Raw genomic sequence first — 19,274 nt, forward strand, 5'->3', positions numbered from 1 at the left:
TTTTTAATTTAAAATATATGACAATCATTAGTTTTCTTGAAATATCTATAATTATTTAAAAGATTTTTCACTTTTCTAATTATTTTAAACAAAATTAGTGATGCAGCAATCAAAAATTGAAATTCCATTAAGACCCTGATAGTACGTTTTTTATAATATATTTTTATATTAATCCTTTATTATCTCCCATATTTAAATATAAGATTGTTAATTAGAGGGAATATATAAGAAGTGGGGAAAAATTAACATAAAAAATTGAAATGAATTGAAGAAAGAAAGAAGTCTGCTGCTAATAATCAATCAATCAAGTCTTGAAAAGTTCAAAACTTTCGAAGTGAATTAAACGATAAATATTTGAAACGACACTCAAAAATGTCAGCTAAAATGGATGATTCGAACCAAATTTCATCTAGCTTTAGTCATTTGCCTGATTCTGATGATTATATTCGTAAACTAGGTAATTTAAATACTCTACGATTAGAGATGGCTTAGTGTAAATTGCTTGTCCAAAATTGTTTTTAGAGAAAAAATATTTGGAAGAATTTTAGAAAGAAATCTGAAATTTATATTCATATATATATATATATATATATATATATATATATATATATATATATATATATATATATATATATATATATATATGAACTGTCAAGTGATATTTTAAGAAATATCTGAGCAATCAATATTTGCAGAAAGAATGTGTTTCCAGTGAGGGAAAAAAATTAAATGTCAAAGCATACTTATTGCTGAAAATCTGTATGAATCTAGAAATGTTTTAAATCGTTCATACTTTAAAAATTGTTTTTATTGATGTCAGTATCATTATGCATGGTACTACTACTTTTCAATTTTGCTGTTAATTTTTTAATGCTTTCCTAGTTATTCAAAATATATGCATTTTTCTTTTAGAATACTTATTAACTAAGTTAAATTATAGAATATATAGTTCAATTAGGTTACAAACACATAATTAAAAAAGCATAGCTATATCTTGGATTTATCTTTAAAACATTATTTGTTTTTGGCATGACAATGATAACAATGACCTCCTAAAAGGATGTACATCTAATAAAAAAAATGAAAATCTATATGGATAATTTGCTAATGATTATATTATATGAATTATTTTATGAATGCATTTCAATCTAGTCAAATACTTTTAGAGGCATAGTAATTAAGAAAATAAAAATTAATTGAAGAAAAGAGAGATTCATTGTGTGTATATATATATTAATTACTGCTATAATTTCTCTGTAGTGTACAAAATATATTAGATATTGATAAGCAAAGTTCAAAGTATAAAATTTATATGTTTGTAATTCTTATCATAATTATTAAATTACCTAAAATTTGTATTTATTGTAAATTTAAAATTAAACCTCACTAAGATTAAAGGTTGAAGCAAATATGTTTTCCAGATAGTTTTTATTCTTTGTATTAATTTTATTTTTTAAGAGTCTCTCTAAATCTAAGAAAATTTGATACTCTAGACCAGGAATGGTGAACCAATGGAATGCGGCACAATATTTTGGACATGCCACAGATCAAAATGGTTTGCATTTTAATTCAAAATAACCGACAGAAATAAACAGTTTGATGTGTATGATTAAATATATTAGCAAAAATTGTCATACGGGCGCAGCAAGTTACTCAGCTGCAAATGTCATTGTTCAGCATAGTAAACCTTTTTGGGAAGTCAACCATCTAACTCTCCGACCCGCCACGAAGGCACACGGATTTAAACTATAAAACTGAATGACCGGACCGCCGCAACAGCAACATTGGCGGGAACTGTGGTTGAGTCCTAAGAGCCATCACCAGCCACGGTATAACCCTCCCCGAAGGAAGTACGTCCTGTCACTACTAATAGGTGGGGGAGTCAGATCCTCCACCTATTAGTGTACCCGCCAGGGTGGCAAGATCCAACCACCATGCCGGAAGCATCTCATCCTCATTTCAAGGTGCCCCCTCCCCGGGAGTTAACCTTTTTGGGAAAAAGAATATTTTTAAAAACCCTGGTTAGCATAAGCATCTTCACTTTTTGACAATTTTGATAAAAAAGATAAGTTAATTCAGCACATCAAAGATATTCCTCTATCTTGAAACACAATAAAAGACAGCATCTTAAAACTGGCCGGAAAGGTAACAGATCAATAAAAAATGACATTAACTCTGCTGCTTTTATGCAGTGTCTTGACAAAAGTACTTTCTTCACTTAATCTGCATATTTAGCTGTTTTTGCTTGATATTGTGTAGGAAACGTCCTTAAGGAAGAATTAATTGAGAAAACATCGTTGCTAACAACAACAAAGGACACAGATATTTGTATGACTGTTAAAAATTTGCTTACTGAGAAAGAAATTGATTTAAAAATAATTTTTTCAGTAACAACTAATGGTACTCCAAATATGGTGGCAAATAAAAAATAGTTTCACTAGTTTATTTCAAGCAGACATAGGACATTCGATTCTTGAATTCCATTGCATTATTCACCAACAAGCCTTGTGAGATAAAAGTTGCTTAACATCTCTTGATAATGTATGTTAGTTACAAAAAAAAGTCAACCTCGTATTGTTGCAGGCTTTAAATAAGCGAAAGTTTGATGCTTTGTTGGATGAAGACAATTCGGTATCAATCCTAATATTAGTTATTGGTCATCTATCTAATCTGCAACAACAGAAGTCACACTAATGTTACTTTAATTTCAATTACACGTATAAGTAAAACATTTACTACTTTACAGTGCAAAATGTATTTTTTCGTAGTAAATAAAGAGTTTCGAGTTGTTAATATTTAGTTTTATTATTTTCCCAATAATCACAAGGCAAAATTTGAAGATGTATATACCTCATGAAACATTTCTTTAGAAAAAATGGTACGTCCATAAAGGTTCGCCATCCCTGCTCTAGATAATCAATATTTGTCATTTATTATCCCAATGAATTCTAGTTTTTTATTTGTATATTCACTAGAAATGTAAAATAACATGTGTGTGTATGTATACTGTTGTCTAAGACGAAAAAGATAAATAACTTATGTTTGACTTAAGACAAATTAAATTATGATTGTTATGGTTTGTCATGTTTGAAACTGCATCATTTTGACATTTGTAATAATTTTAATAACAGAAAAGTCATTTTAAATTATATAATCCTATTTATAATTCTTAGTAAATATTAGATATTTTTTTTTTTTAGATTTATCATTGCTTTCTAATTTATAATATATTTTTTTAATGATTTTTGGTTACTGTAGTTTAAATGGTTAATATTCAAAAATAAATATTAATTTAAGATTGCTGAAAATGAATTTTTAGTAAGAGTATTTATAAAAAGGTTTAATTCATGAAAATATTAATTCCAAGTACCTTTGTCAGATTTATTGATATTGGTATGCAAAAAATATCTTTTAATAAATCTTTGATATGAGGCATTTAATTCTACAAAAGGTAACATTTAATTTAATTTATATATTTTTTTATTTTAATTTATGCTTTATTATATTGATTAATGTATTAAAAGTTATTCTATTAATAGAATAGTGTATTGCCATTAATAGAATAGCTTGTTCTAAAGCTATTCCATTAATGGCAACATTCATCACTTATTTTAACAATAGCACCATTAATAAAATATTTAAAATAAGATCTTAAATGGGTTAAAAATTATCTTTAGATCAATAAATGTTTCAGTGTTAATTACTGTAACTATAATTCTAAGTTATTTTTAAGTATAATCTTTTTAAATACATTACAGTTTAAAATTATCAATGAGATAAAAATTTAATTTTTAAATGTCAATTTAAAATTAAAGCTTATTTGAAGGAAAATGTATAAGGACAATGAATAAAATATGGATCAAGATTCTCAATTTACAATTACATTTCTGTAAGTCTGTATTGCAATACTTATTTCATAAAAGCTAGTTGTTTATTGAAATTTGCTTATTTTCATTAGAAACAAGATTGTCCAAAGTGAAAGGATTAAACAAAAGTCTAACTTCAAAAGATATGATAACAGTCTTACAAAAGGCTAAGGATGATTATATGAGTCATTTAATATCCTCAGCTACTGGACAACTATCCTTTGATGACTGTGATGGAGATAAAGAAGTTTCTGTATCTTACGTTGAAGTAATATTTTTTGTTTTCTGGTTATTTTGTTGATAAAAAATGTACCTCATTTATGTTTACAAAATTTAATTTCCAAAGAAAAATGGTTTTTTTTTTTTTTTTCCCTTAATTTCTACATATAGTTTCATTTTTGTGATTTCTAGTTTAATAAAGCTTTCATCGTGTTTAGTTTGTATTTTTAATTGTTATTCTTTCTAAGTAAAGTGTCAAACAAATCTTTGAAATTTTATGTCTATCTTTTAGATACCTAATTGATAACTAAGCAACCCAATAATAATCAGAAATGATCTTTTGATAAGATCTTTGGTGGTAGAAATTTTTTTAGTTATCATCATCAAGGATTGCAGCTATTTCAGTGTTGTATATTTTTATTTGTTTATATTAAGGTCAAATAAAGCATTTTTGAAAAAAGGTGGTGTGTGTATAATGATATTTTAAAATTAAATTTAAATCCTAATTAATTTCTTCATTTTTATCTCAATTTAACCCATATTAACTTAATTCTAAAATGTTCCCATATTTCCTGGTCCAATTTCACTTTTTTTTCATTAATTAATGATACACAAGCTCTGTAAAAATTCTTTAATCAGCACTTTCACATGCTCCAAGTGAAGGGATAAAAATCTGTCAAGCTAAGTAAATCCTTTTAAAAGATACCTATATTTCCCTTTCCTAAGCCTACACATGTTAAAGAATCCCTATCAGAATCTCATAGTATAAAATTATTGGAAAAGATATTTCTGGTCCTTTTCGCTCTTTTCTTTTGTCGTGGACTGATGTATCTCATGGCTTCTTGCTTGTACATAAATCATGCCTCCCAGGATGGAATAAAATGAGGTTAAAAATTCAAAATTATCTTCTATGCCTTCAGCCATGAATCTGTTATAAAATATGTTTATATATATATATACATACATACATACTTTTTTGAGCAAAATCATCGCCAAAGACATAGAAGACAATTTCGAATTTTTACCTTCATTTTATTCTATCCCAGGAGGTATGATTTATGTACTAGCAGAAGTGATGAGCACGTCAGCACAGATCAACATAAGAGCAGAATGAGGGAAAGCTAATGAAAAATTTATGCCTGTGATTATATACTGTGAGATTTTGATAGGAATTTCTCTACGCTTGTTAACCCAGGTAAAGGAATTATAGGGATTAAAAAAATTAGGATTAAAGGAATGTGCTTGGCTTGACAATTTTTTATCCCTTCACTTTGTGTGGGAACGTGTAGACTTCAACAATTTTAGAACTCGTGTTGTATTAATTAAATAAAAAAGGTGGAATTGGATCAGGAAATGGAAGAACATTTTAGAATGAATTTAATATGGGCTAAATTAAGATAAAGCTTTGTAATTAATTAGGACTAAATTAAATTTTGAAATATCATTATATATATTCATATATATAATATTAAATCTAATCTATTACAAAAATCTATGCATTCGAAATCCACCTTGAAAAATTTTAAAACTTTTTGTAATGATGGGTTTTGCTGAAAATTTGAATTTTCAATTAGCCTACCATATTATGTTATTAACAAAATTAATCTAAATTTAATCAGTTTTGCTTATTATTCAATTTGATAAATATTAAATTTTATTAGTTTTTTTTTTTTTTCAGCTAAAAGCTTTTAGAATAATGATGCATAATAATGAGGAAAGAAAGAAATTTGTTTCTTTATTAATTTTATATATATATAATATGAAAAAGGGTTCTGGTAAATTACAATTTTTAGAATGTTTGTTCATGAAGATTGTCAGATTTCCCATTAATTTTTAAAATATGTATGTTACCAAATCCCAAGTTTATCAAAATAATAATATTGCAATATTGAAAAATATGATAAAAATGTGTAGTGCATTTGTTCTATTAGTGATATATAGTGCTTGATGAAAACTAGAAAATATTTTCCATTTTATCATAGAATTAACATTTTACTTCTGAATCAAACAAATTTTTCATAATATAATTTATTATCTATTGTAAATTAAACTATATAAAATATCCAGTTTGGAAATATGTAAGCACGTTTCTAAAAGTCCCTCCTTAAATGTGAAGTAATTGCAAAAAATGAAATTATGAAGAAATAATATAATACCTCCCCTTGACATCAATTAAAAAAAATGTTAATTATCCTTGCTTCATTCTCTGTAATCTTCTTCATATAGAAATTACTCTTTAGAAGTTGATAGTAAAGGCTGCAAAACCTCTGGCAGAATACCTTTCTTTTAGGTTACAATAAATGTTTAATGACTTCTGACAATATTGTGTGTGAAAATATGGTTCTGACAGTTATTGTGTGACAACAATTGTTAAATAATTCAGTTTTCAAGCTATTGAATTAAGATGGTGAGGCATTTCTCAATCTATTTTTAGCTTTCTCTTATACATTTAGAAACTGAAGACTACTTTTTAATAAATTAGAAATATCCAAAACATTATTTATATAAGATTTTCTTGAACTGATATCACTTGCAACAATTACAGACATTTTCCTGTTGTCCCTCTTGTACGTGCAAATTAATCTTGCAACAATGCATGATGGGTTATTTTTTTATAATCTGATTGATATATGGGCATTTAAGGTTTTTTTTTTTCTGATTTTTAATCTCATACACTCAAGAAATATTTGATCATGAGAGGCTCCTCATTTAAAAAGTGCAGTCTTCATTATTTAAATCTAGATTTTCTTTTTAATTATCATTCATTGTGCTATTAATTTTTCTACTCGATATTTTAGATATTTTTATTTTAATAGAATATATTATATAAGTTTTTTATATTAAAATTTTCTTATTTGTTTCTTCTTTCTTGTAAATTATCAGTTCTTATTTTTTTATATTGGATCACAGTCTTTCTTTCAAATCAGTATAGATCATTTTCTATCCTTGTTAACCATTTAAGTGAGATTTATGCTTTGATTTTATATCGTAACCTATCAAATATTTCATTTATAGTTAAATTTCAATTTACTGTAGAAGTATTTAAACACTGGGTTTTATTTGAATTCAGCAAGCAAAAAAATACTGAAAAACATTTTTGACATGCCTACAAAAATACATTTTTTGTTGAAAGTAAGACCATACACATTAAATTGCACACATATAAAAGATATTGATTATTAAATAAACAGTGTGTACCAAAAAGAAGAAGCAGAAGAAATGCAGTTTATTTCTTTGCTCAATAGAGATAAGTGGGCAATATAAATGTAACTTTTAAAAATTAATGGTAAAAATTTTTTTATTATTATTTCATACTTTATTTTAAACTGTTTTTCAATTCACATTATCCACTTATCTCTAATGGGTAAAAAAATAAATTGCTCCAATTTTTTTTTTTTTTTTTGGAACACCTTATATTGCTTGGATATAATTTAAAACATTTTCTTCCAAAAGGTGCTATTTATGAAAATTATTATTTTAATTACTTGTATATTGGACATGATCTTATACTGTACAACTCAAAGTCCTTTAACCTTTCAAGTGGTGCCATTCTTGGGGACATTAATCAAATAAACGATTGATAGACAACATTTGATTTTTTGTAACAAAAATATTGACATCAGTCTTTTAAATGATAATATATTGCTCAAGAGCAGTGATTTAAATTGAAATAAAATGACAAATGTTTAAATTTCTTTACATTCGGCTAGACATTTTCCAGCATTCATTTGATTATTTATCATATTGTTCATTGGTATTATGGTATTTTATGTTACTCTAGAATTATCAATTAGGAATAAAGTTTCTAGGAATTCTGCATTTACTCCAGAGTCATGTTCAAATGCCTTGAAAAAGTCTAGAATTTCTCTTGTAGATAATGATTTATTTGATAAATTTAAATTTTCATTTACAAAATATTCCATGAACAATAACCTTTTCTAAACAAACAAAGAAAAACTGAGATCAGATTTTATTGAAATAATACTGGGTTGCATAACTAGGATCCTTTAAAATAGTATTGTATTTATTGACTATGTAATCAGTATAGAATGAGATAAAATTTGCAGCAATTCAGTTTCTTGTTTCAGGTTGGAAATAGATTAACTAAGTTATCCATTAGCATGTAACAGTGTTTCATTTTTCAGAAAAATTAACACCAAATTTCTGTTTCAAACAAAATGGAGTTTTTAATCAACCACTTGCGGCTCCTTCTCAGTTTAGTTAGAAATCATCCGCCACTAATTCCTGCTTCCTACTAACTACAGCAGTATAAGAGGAGGGGGGGGGATGTTTTCTGTTTGTATGGATTAAATTGCAATGTCTTATACTATTGAAATTTATTTCTCATGAGACTTCTTTTTATTCTAGAAGAATTGTACTTACTTTGACCTTGAATGTTTTAATAATGAAAATAAGCCTTCAACTGCATATATATTACTTTACGAACTGTATTCACTGACGCTATGCACTATTGTACTAGTCATGTACATATTATTTAACAAAATAACAGATTTTTATAATGTACTGTTTCATTGATTTTGTCATAAAAAAGCGGTTTAATATATTTTTAATATCTGTTACTTTTTTGTTGTAGAAAAAACTATTTCCTGAGAAAAATGGTGTAACGTACGAGGAATTGCAGCATCTCTTAGAATCTGATGTCCTAGCAAAAGTATCCGCAGAGTATAATAGTGAAACATCAACTGATACTAGTGTTGACCGATAAGCCTGAAAAAAATAATTCATCTGACTGATTAAAAGGATTTAAACTTAAGCCTTTGTTTTCTTTTTGAATGTTATTTTCTATTTATTTATCTGACATATCATTGTTAACAGTGCTTTTCAACGCTTCTTCTGAATCATGTACATTTCACTACTGTATTTAACTGTTTATTATGAATGATAATTAACTTTACTTTTTATAGATCTATCGTACAGATATTGAAAATTCTTTAAGATACTTTATTTACTAATATATTTTTCTAATTATATGTATACATTCCTGATTTGTACATAGGTTTGTTAAATGCTTATTAAAAGTTATCTGTGTGTACTTTGTAGATTTCTTTCTTTAGTGGTGATTTATTCAATTAAAATATTTATCATTTTTTTTTATTATGAGTATAAAACTTATCTCACTTTCTTGTCTGTCTGTATGCCTGCTCAATATAAAGATCCACTCATTGGAAAGTTAGCATTAAACTAACTTACTGATGAGCTAGAGATTTGTAACTTTAAAAATTACTCAGAATGAGATGACAGTGCCATAATAATTCATTTTCTTGTCTGTTCATTTCAAATTTTGTCATAGGTTGTAGCTCATTTAGAAATTAATTTAAAATCGATTACAAAATTTCATACACACAAGACTAAAGAACATAAAATAAATATTTAAATAAAAATAATTAATATACTACATTTTTTTAAATGGATTAAAAAGCATAAAATAATTTTTTCTCCTAACTCCATTTGTGATAGTGAATTTTAAAAATTCAAAGTCATAAATTTTCAAGTATCTGAATGGGGATAGAAGAAATTATTTTATACTTTTTAGCCCTTTTAAAAACGTGGTATTGAAATGATTATTTAAAAAAATATTAATGTTTTTGTATATTTATTTTTAAAAAAATTTATAAAGAAAACAAAATGCAATAATTTGAAATAGTTTTTTTTAATAGCCATTTGTGTTAGATAAATTTGGGTATTCCCATTGTAGCATCTCCCAACAACTAGCCTTTACAAAAGGCTTTATCTAGTGGCAGCCAAATGAGGTAGATGCTAAATCAGCTAAATTGAGCATGGCCCAAAGGCAGGTTGTTTAAAAGGAAATTATTAGTTTTAATATCAAGCTAAATAATTGTATTTTAAGCAAATACAAATTATATGAATTACAAAATGTTGCGATAATATCAATACTCCTTTTTGAAGTATAATTAATTCATGTTCCTATCAATTTCATTACATTCATTTTGTTTTTGTATTATTTATAAGCATCTGCTTAACACATTGAATGCCGTGCTGAATTTCTTACAATGTAATTTATATGGGCCCACTGATCCAAGATGACCCCCATGGCAATCATGATAAATTATAACATGTACATTTTCAAAAAGCTGCATAACACTTTAAAGGGCCATTTTTTTCTAGTCATATTATGTTAAAATATTTTTAGGCTTGAAATTAGAATAAGAAAAGGGATTCATTTAGCTTATTAGATAAATTTAATTTGATTAATTAAAATTTGGTGAATTAATAATTAAGGAACAAATTAAGACACATCATTTTGTGTAAGATAAAGAGCTGAAGCCTCTAAGTTTCTGCCTTTCTAAAAAAAATTTCAGAACTGATGCCAACTTACATAAATTCATACAAAGATTGATAAATTTGGTGGGAAGCATACTTCCCACGGCCCTAGAAAGGGTTAAATAAATATTAAATTGAAATAAATTATTATATGTTGGTTGAGTTAAAAGTATGTTGAAATGTGAAACTTAATGAACCAATGTATTAAAAGAGGAGTCTCTTAGAGTACTCTGTCTAAGATGGCAAAATGTTGCAATTGCCACTGATCTTATCCGTAATGATTGATCCCTATTTGCCTGCCCTGGGCTATCACCATATATCAAAAAGAATGACAACTATTCGAAAGATTATTAACAAAAGAATGATTACTACCAATAATAAATAAAAAATATTTTTAAAGAAACTATTTTCTCAGTGTACTACCATATTAGAACAGTCTGATGAATATCAGCAAAATTAAAATATGAAGACAAATCAAAATTTAAAAAAAAAAATAGTATTGATTAGGCCCATTTATTTTCTGAAAAACATAATTGAAGGAAAACACATGCTTTAACCAATATTCTCCACAAACTTTTCTCTCACACTCATATATTCTTCCTCGCCCATTCAGAGAACGAGAATTAGCTCACTCGTCAAACTGAGATGGTTTATGCAAATAGGGAAAACACAGTGCAATAACTTAACTCGTTTTATTTTAAAGTAAGAGATGTTCAACATGACTGGTACTAAGCAAACGAGGGGCGCGTAACATCTGAGTGTAACATATCAGTCTCGATGCTACCGATGACCCTTTGAATGGCATTTTTCAGCTCAACCAAAATGACTGAAGAATCTCAGTAGACACCAGACTTTAGGTATCCCCACAACCAGAAGTCAAGTTCGCTGGAGTAACGTATAATGATCGTGAGGACCACTTAATCTAACATCCTCAACTTAAGTGAATACGAACGTCTTGACGGAACAAGCAACTTGAGACGGGGCACAATCCTGCGTGAAGGTGACAGCAGGTAACGCACGTCTTTGCTGCAAAGCAGACTCGATATGGTTTCGCAAAAGCATAAGGTATCGTTCTGGAATGACGGGACAGGGTTTCAAACCGCTTACCGAACAACGCTTTTCAAAAAAGAAAAGGCCCGGAATGAAGGATGCGATGAAACTACATCAAGCAGTCACAACCCGGTAAAATGTAGTGGTTTGGTAGTGTACTCTCAAGGGTTTGATGTAGCCCAGATACAACTGTTTTGCATATTGACGTCACTGTGCAATGTAAAGTAGACTTCATCTGTCCACATGATGTTCAGAAGCCATTGTTGGCCACGTTCCATTTGTGCAAGCACCCACATCGCAAAGGCCTGTTTTTCATCGGAATCTGCTAGCAATAATTGATGAAATGTTTGCATCTTGTACGGAAGCAGTTTCAAGATTCCGTGCAGAACGCGTCAGACTGATGTTTCCTTAATCCCCGTCACTATCTCAGCTTCACGTGCACTGCTACTTCCCGTTAATGTCTCGATTGCCAAATATCCTATGACATTTTGTACAACAGGGACGTGGTTCACACAGACTGGTGATCTTCCACTTCGTGGATGATTCTCTAAATTATCCAATTCCTCAAAATGATGTACTAAATTCAATATCCATTCAATGAAATAGGGCTTTTATTTGCCTTGGTTACTTTAACCTTGCGGAACTTTCACAATCCTATATTCACAGATTCGCCAATCTTAGAGAAAAGTTTAACCACAAATGCTCGGTAACGTCAGCACGCTCTGGCACCTAATGATGGATCCATTTCCAGTATTGTGTTTTATAGTTATCTTGATTTGCATGAACCGTCTCAATTTGACGTCTATCCGCTATCTATCGTTTATTTTTTAAATCAATCTTTTAATGAGGGAAAAATCCGAAAACTTTTAAAACATATTCTTGTAAATCGTAATTTTTTTCCAGCATTACTTTTTTATCTATACTACGTATACGAGAAAATATAATAATCGTCAAAAAAAAAAAAAATCGAACTCGAGATTTTGTCGAATCTCCACGTTTTAGACCTCCTTGAGTTCGACAAACGCTTTTTGGAAAATGTCCGTCTGTCTGTCTGTGAAAAATATAACTCAAAAAGGCTTTGAATTAGACTGTTGAAATTTGATATACGGTCTTTACATCAAGTTTTCAGATTTCTATCAAATTTTGAGCGAAATCTGTTTAGAGTAATCCATCTTTTCGAATATAATAAGATAATTTATAAACTAAGAGTGCTAAATAGACAAAATTCGATACACAAATTTAACATCTATAGTGTAAACACTAGACACTGCTTGAACCAAATCCAACTACGTGTTGACTATCTGCCGGTATCTACTTTCAGAAATATGTAAACGCGATCGTTCAAAAATGAAATGACTTAAATATATCAAATTTGGTACGGGATTTTGTGACTGCTAGTGTCGTTTTGTTTCAGTCTGTTGAAAAAAACGTGTCTAAAACACAAATTCGATTTTTGGATATTATTGTTGTTGTTGTTGCTAATCTCCATGGTCTGACTTAGTCAGAAAAAATCCAAAAATCCGTTGACAAGAAAAAAGTCAAAAACGAGAAAGGGAGAAGAATAAATTTCTCCCCAATGAAGTCCTAAACAGTCTAGAATATGTTCAGCAGAGGCCTGATGTTGGTAGCATTTCGGGCAAAGAAGGTAAACTTTTTCACCCTGGGAAAAGAAAAGACATTTAAGGTGGCCACTGGCAAGGCGCGACAGGCAAGTGTTGGTTTTTCTATCACAAGGAAGAATTAAGGACTGGCCCGGCTTATTGGCTTTATACCAATCATGAGTAGGGGGGACCATCCAATTCTTCTTATTTAGGAATTTCGCCTGAGAGAAAAGTTCTAAGTATGTGAGCTCAGCAGAAGATGAAGTCGCTAGGCTGCTTCCTTTCTTTGCAAGCCTGTCTGCTATTTCGTTACCAAGTAGATCCACATGAGATGGGATCCATTGGATATGAATATCATGTTGGAGTGAAATCAGCTTCAACTTCTGAAGAATAGACAAACTTGCTTTATCTCCAACATAGGTCCAATTGTTAACGTGTTCCATTGAGCTGCGGCTATCAGTAAGAATCCGAAGGTCCTTATAATTATTTTCGTGTAAAATGGTCTTAAGTCCCTCATCGATTGCTAGAAGTTCTAAAACACATTAATAGTATCCAAACGTGTCTAAAACACAAATTCGATTTTTAGATACTATTAATCCATGCCATGAATTAATCGGCAAATAACTCGCCAATTTGACAATCAGGAATAATACTGAATTCACTCCAAAAGTAAATATTTCGTAAATATTGTACGCCAATGCCATGCAAGGCATTCTTTGGCATGACAAGTTTTTTAGTGAGAATGCGAGAAAGTTTTGGGGAGGCCACTCCGGTTGGTTTATTATGATTTTTTGGAGAGTATTTGTCGGTTGTAATTACGACCAAAATGAGCCAAGAAAAAATTTCGCCAGTTTGGCGATTTCAGTCGTCAAACTATATAGCGTACTGGAGTATATTTTTATAATTTGACGAAATTTTTTCTTGGCATATTTTGGTCGCCATTAAAACCGAATTATACTTTTTGAAGTTTGCACCAATTTATGGTTCTCCTGTATTTCAGTAATAAAAAACATTTAGATATGATGTTGATTTATACTACTTGTAGTCAAAATCCGATTTAGTCATGGAAAAGTGAAAACGTCGTTTCTCAAATTCCCGGTATTATTCTAGGAAATGTGTTTACAGAATGGTTTCACAATAAAAGGATATACTATCCTTATTTGCCAAGGAACAAGGGTTGTGAGGTGTTATATATATAGTGCTGAAATTGACATTCTTCAAATACCCTCCAGCAAAAATACGAATAGTTAGTCCAGAACTCATCATTTCCAAACCGACAAACCCCCCGGGGGGCACCTCGAAATGAGGATGAGATGCTTCCGGCATGGTGGTTGGATCTCGCCACCCTGGAGAGTATACTAATAGGTGGGGGATCTGACTCCTCCCATCGATGACGGGACGTACTTCCTTCGGGGAAGGTTGTACCGTGGCCGGTGACGGCCCTTAGGACTCAACTACAGTTCCCGCCAATGTTGCTGTTGAGGCAGTCCGGTCATTTTTTATGGTTTAAATCCGTATCGAAGAGTTAGATGGCTGACTTTCCAAACCGACAATGTAGAGAATATATTAACCTAATTAACGCCAAGCAATATAGAGCCACAAAAGATAAATAAATGCAAATGCGTATTCACAAAGGCAATAAAATAAAGAATGTATTAATCAAAAATAATGACCATTAATGAGTTAAAAATGTTCTAAAGTATGAAACTAAATTGGCCATCTTATTAAAAGAAGAGTTTTATTATATTCACTGCCTAGAAAAATAAATCCGCCACTGATTTTGCATCTTATAAAAAAGGAACATACAAAACTGAAATATTAAAAAAAAATTCCTGGAATCATTAACCATTACGCTGTTTAATATCTTTCAAAAGAGTAGGCACTTCTGTAGTAACTAATATTAATACTTGTGTATTATTAATATACTTTGTAATTTGAATTAATGACAATATTTTTGAATGAATCACAACTCATTTAAAATCACCTGCCTTTTAAAAAGATGATAAAATTTACATACTAGTGCTATCACTAAACCTTTCCTGCACCTGCGCACTAATTAATTACCATTACCCGGTCAAAATCACCTGTTTCTCGAAGTATTAAGTTGTTTAGATTTTTATATTCACTTTCTTATCATTCTATGAATAGCCAGAGCGTGTCATTCTTTTTCAATTATTTTTACCTGTCATCACTGTAATATTAATTGCGCTTGTGGCGGGATAGTATGATTTATCATAACACCCACGCGCAGGTATAAAATATGACATCTTAGCTTATAATAAAGATGAATGCATGCACATGTGTCTATCGCTGGCTTTCTACGCATTCGATTGATCTAGCGTTTCTTTTCTTATATATAATTTGGGGGGCGGGAATGTGTACTATTTAGGGTGGGATAATTAAAATTCTAATTTATTAAAAATCAAGCGAAATTTTGGCGTTTTTTCGCGATATTTTCCAAAAACATTGTAGAAGTTATTTTTTGCATCATCTTAAAATTCAAAAGCTTATCTGCTCTATGATACCTATCGCTTTGCTGTTTTATTTTTTAAATTTTTACAAATTTAAAAATATTTTAAGCATATACTTTAACAATATATTTTAGACAAAGTATAAATAAAATTTAACTTTCACCGGCATGTTATACTTGCATGAAAAAATTAGCTTTGATCAACATGTTGCCATCTCGTTGAAGTTCGTTATTTGATCTCAAATTAAAAGATTAAATTAATTCTTACAATAAACTAAACTTTAAAAAGTGTAAAAAAAATCTGCATATCCAATAACATTATTTCCAAATGCATTAGCTAAAAAATGAATTGAAATAAAAAATTTGAATTGGAGCTTCATTATGATGTTTCTATAATTTTGAAAAATCCCATGGCAAAACATGTTCCTCTAAATAATCAGATAATAGTCCAGGTAATTAAGAAAGGCTACTCCATGCCACCCTAAGGGACGGATAGATGGATCCAGATGAATTTGAATGACCGGACACCGTACAGCATTAACGGAAATTATGTTTGTGCCCTATGGATTATCACCAACCACAAAACAGCCACTTCCATAAGAAGCACATCCTGTCATTGGTAGAAAGTAGCCAACCCCATACCATTTCTCCATAATACCAGCCCTATATTTGTACTTACTCAATCAGTGAGAACCAATCATCATACCGAAAACCTCTCATCCCCATTCTTGAGGTGGCACCCGGGGGGAAGAGATTAATAATCCATATAAAATAGCAAATATTAAAGTATCATCGAAAATTAATGGCCATATTATAGTAACTTTCCTATTTTTTCATTATTTCTCAAGAAACAATCACAATCAAACTACCTATTTGGTCGTATGTTATGAGGATTTTTTAATGATTAAAAGTGGCTTTTATTTTTCTTTAAATCTCAACTTAATAAGATTCAACAATTTTATTTATTTATTATAATATATCACTTCTTGCTGGTGTCCTGGCATAGGGGTAGCGAGTCTTGCCCGTGTTCTGGGCGTCATGGGTTCGAGTCCCGGTTCGGGCATGGTTGTTCTCTACCCTGTGTTCTATCTGTGAAGTGCGTGAATGAGCCCCCCCCCCCCTCTTGTGAAAAGGGGTTATGCAAGCGAGTGTGTGCGTGTTTCTTCTTTATATGAGCTAGAAGTCAAACTTCTGCCCTCGGGGGCTCAGGGATCTTTACCCTCAGAAGCTACTGTGTAAAAACTTGGCTTAAAATAGTCACACGACAAAAAAGAAATGTCGCTTCGTGTCGCCATCCTATTAAATGAAAAATAAAATCCAAAATTTAGTTAAATTAACATTTTTTTTCAACTTTTAGAAATTTCTACTTAATTTTGGAATTAAAAAAAAATCCCTTCAAATTTCTTTAATTTGCCTAAAATTAAATGATAAATATTCTTATCGGTGAACTAAAATATTTTTCATCTTATCATCCAATAGAACTGTGTTTTGAGATGGACAAATAGATAACAACAATTTTATTGGCTTAAATTGTTGAATGATTTTCCAAAACACTCTTCTAAGTTTGTTTCCGAATGTGTAACAGAAGGAAGGAAAGGGTGGAAAGTTAAAACGTTTCTTTTCTGCTTCTGAATAAAAAGCTATTGCCGTAAGTGAAAGAAATTTTAACAAAATTCGTATAATTTTAATGAGATGTCAAACGTTACGAAAGTTTAATCAGGTCATAAATACATTTCTTTAAATGCGAATTAGAGAAAGATTTTGAATTTTAAAAAAATTGGACGAAATTGCTGAATTACCTCTCAAGTATATGCAACATTAAAGATAATAACTTGTAAAAATTCCAGATCGACATTATTTTTTTTGAAAAATGTGATTTCGTCGAAAGAAAGAAAAGCAAGGTCATCAAAAAATGTCCATCAATACTTTTCAATCAGTGAGAATTTGCGGACCGAAAAAGATTACTATTTTTAAAGTATTTTACATTACGGATGATAGATATTATACGAATCGATTTGCAAAAAAGCAATTGAAGTTACATTTTAATAAAAGAAAAAAAATGTGATGAATGGTTCTCAAAAAATGTTAAATATCAGTGTTTGCGAGGGTAACAGTCAGCGTAAAATGTGTTAATAATTGAGAAAAAAACATTAATTTCAAATTTAATTTTCACTACTTCATTCAATTCGTTGGCATTACAATAATTTTGACTTTAAGAATAATAATTTTTTAATTGAATAATACTTCCGAATAATCTAAGGATCTATAATTAAGGAAATAATTTAAGTTTTCAATTGTCATTAATTTTAGAAGTTGATCCTGTTTGCCGACAAAAATCAACTAACCTCTGAGAAATGTTTTCTTACTTGCGCTTGTATTTAAAAAGCAAGAGAGAAAATCAACAAAAGTTTCAATCGCAAAGTAAAATCTTCCAAGAAACGCCCACGTCTCATAAAAGAATATATTATTTTTTCCAAGAATAGAGCCCACGTGCTAAGATTTTTTTTTTTCAGTTTCTCGGAAAATCTAAGGAAAAGAAAAATATCATCTGCTACGACGGAAAATTGTCTCTTATGATTGAGAAAACAACTAGCACGCGACCTTCCCACGAAGGAAAAATCAACTTGAAATTTATAAGAAGAAAATTATAAATCAAAAAGTAAAATCTTGAATATGATTCTTAGATGCATCAATGTAAATGATTCTGTGTAGATTCAATTACAACTCTGATTTTATTTTTTTGAATTTTTGTTTCGAAGCGTCTACAGTAGTTTACCGTGGATGAATATCGAATATTTTAGTTTGAAATGGATTTTTATGAACAAAGTATTTCGTTTACAGGTTAAAATAAAAAACAAAGAATGAAAAATTCGGAATGCAGTCAAATTTCTTTATATCGAACTTAAAGATACCTGGAAAATAATTCAATTCATAGTAATTTTAGTATAGAAAAAATGCTTACACACAGCAAAGTTTTCATCATTTTCAACTATGCCAGGGTTAAAACACTTAAAAAAATTTCAATAATCAAAATAATTTACTATAACCAGCGTGACTGATATTCCCAAACTCTCTCATTATCTCAGAGAATGCATTGCTTTCCATTGGCGTATAATAATTACGAAATATGAATCTTTGGGATAGATTTAGAATTTTTACTGAATCTATCGCGTGATACTTGGCGAGTTTTTTGGCGGTTAATCCCTAGCATGCAGTTTATAGCAACCGAAATTTGTGTTTTAAATACTGTTGTTGTTGTGACATATGGCACTTTATAAGCCCGCTGACAGTTATCTATCAGCGATTTAAGCCGAGTGAGGGTCTTTTGTTTTTTCATTAGCACCAACTAGAGCCAAGAGTACGACTTAGCTACTTCATGCGTCACATTCGCTTGCACAACCTCTTTTTACAAGGAGGGGGGGGCACAATCATACACATCACAGATAGAACACAGAAGAAGAACAACCATGTCCGAACTGGGAATCGAATCCGGGACGCCCAGATCACGGAGAAGACGCGCTACCCCTATGTCAGGACGCCACCGCGTTTTAAATATAACCAACCGATTGAAACAAAAACTTGACACAAAGCTACCCTTATAGTGGCAAAAAATACATTTAATTCGATATATTAAAGTCATTTAATTTTTAAGTTATAGTGTTTACATATTTTTGAAAGTACAGACCAACAAATGGCCAACCTCTTTTTGAATTTGGCTCAAATTTTTGACAAATGTCTACACTATCCATGTTAAATCTGTGCACC

General features: G+C 30.0%; 1 protein-coding gene across 1 annotated transcript; it reads left to right on the forward strand.

The window, feature by feature from the left end:
• The first annotated feature begins 280 nt into the window (after window positions 1–280).
• Window positions 281–9,138, forward strand: LOC129976102 (coiled-coil domain-containing protein 32-like). Its single transcript, XM_056089485.1, has 3 exons — window positions 281–457; window positions 3,959–4,134; window positions 8,680–9,138. Exons 1-3 carry the CDS (start codon window positions 373–375, stop codon window positions 8,809–8,811), a joined length of 393 nt encoding a protein of 130 aa, XP_055945460.1. The 5' UTR covers window positions 281–372; the 3' UTR covers window positions 8,812–9,138.
• The last annotated feature ends 10,136 nt before the right edge of the window (window positions 9,139–19,274 follow it).

The sequence above is a fragment of the Argiope bruennichi genome, chromosome 7 (genome assembly GCF_947563725.1).
Source record: "Argiope bruennichi chromosome 7, qqArgBrue1.1, whole genome shotgun sequence".
Taxonomy (NCBI): Eukaryota; Metazoa; Arthropoda; class Arachnida; order Araneae; family Araneidae; genus Argiope; species Argiope bruennichi.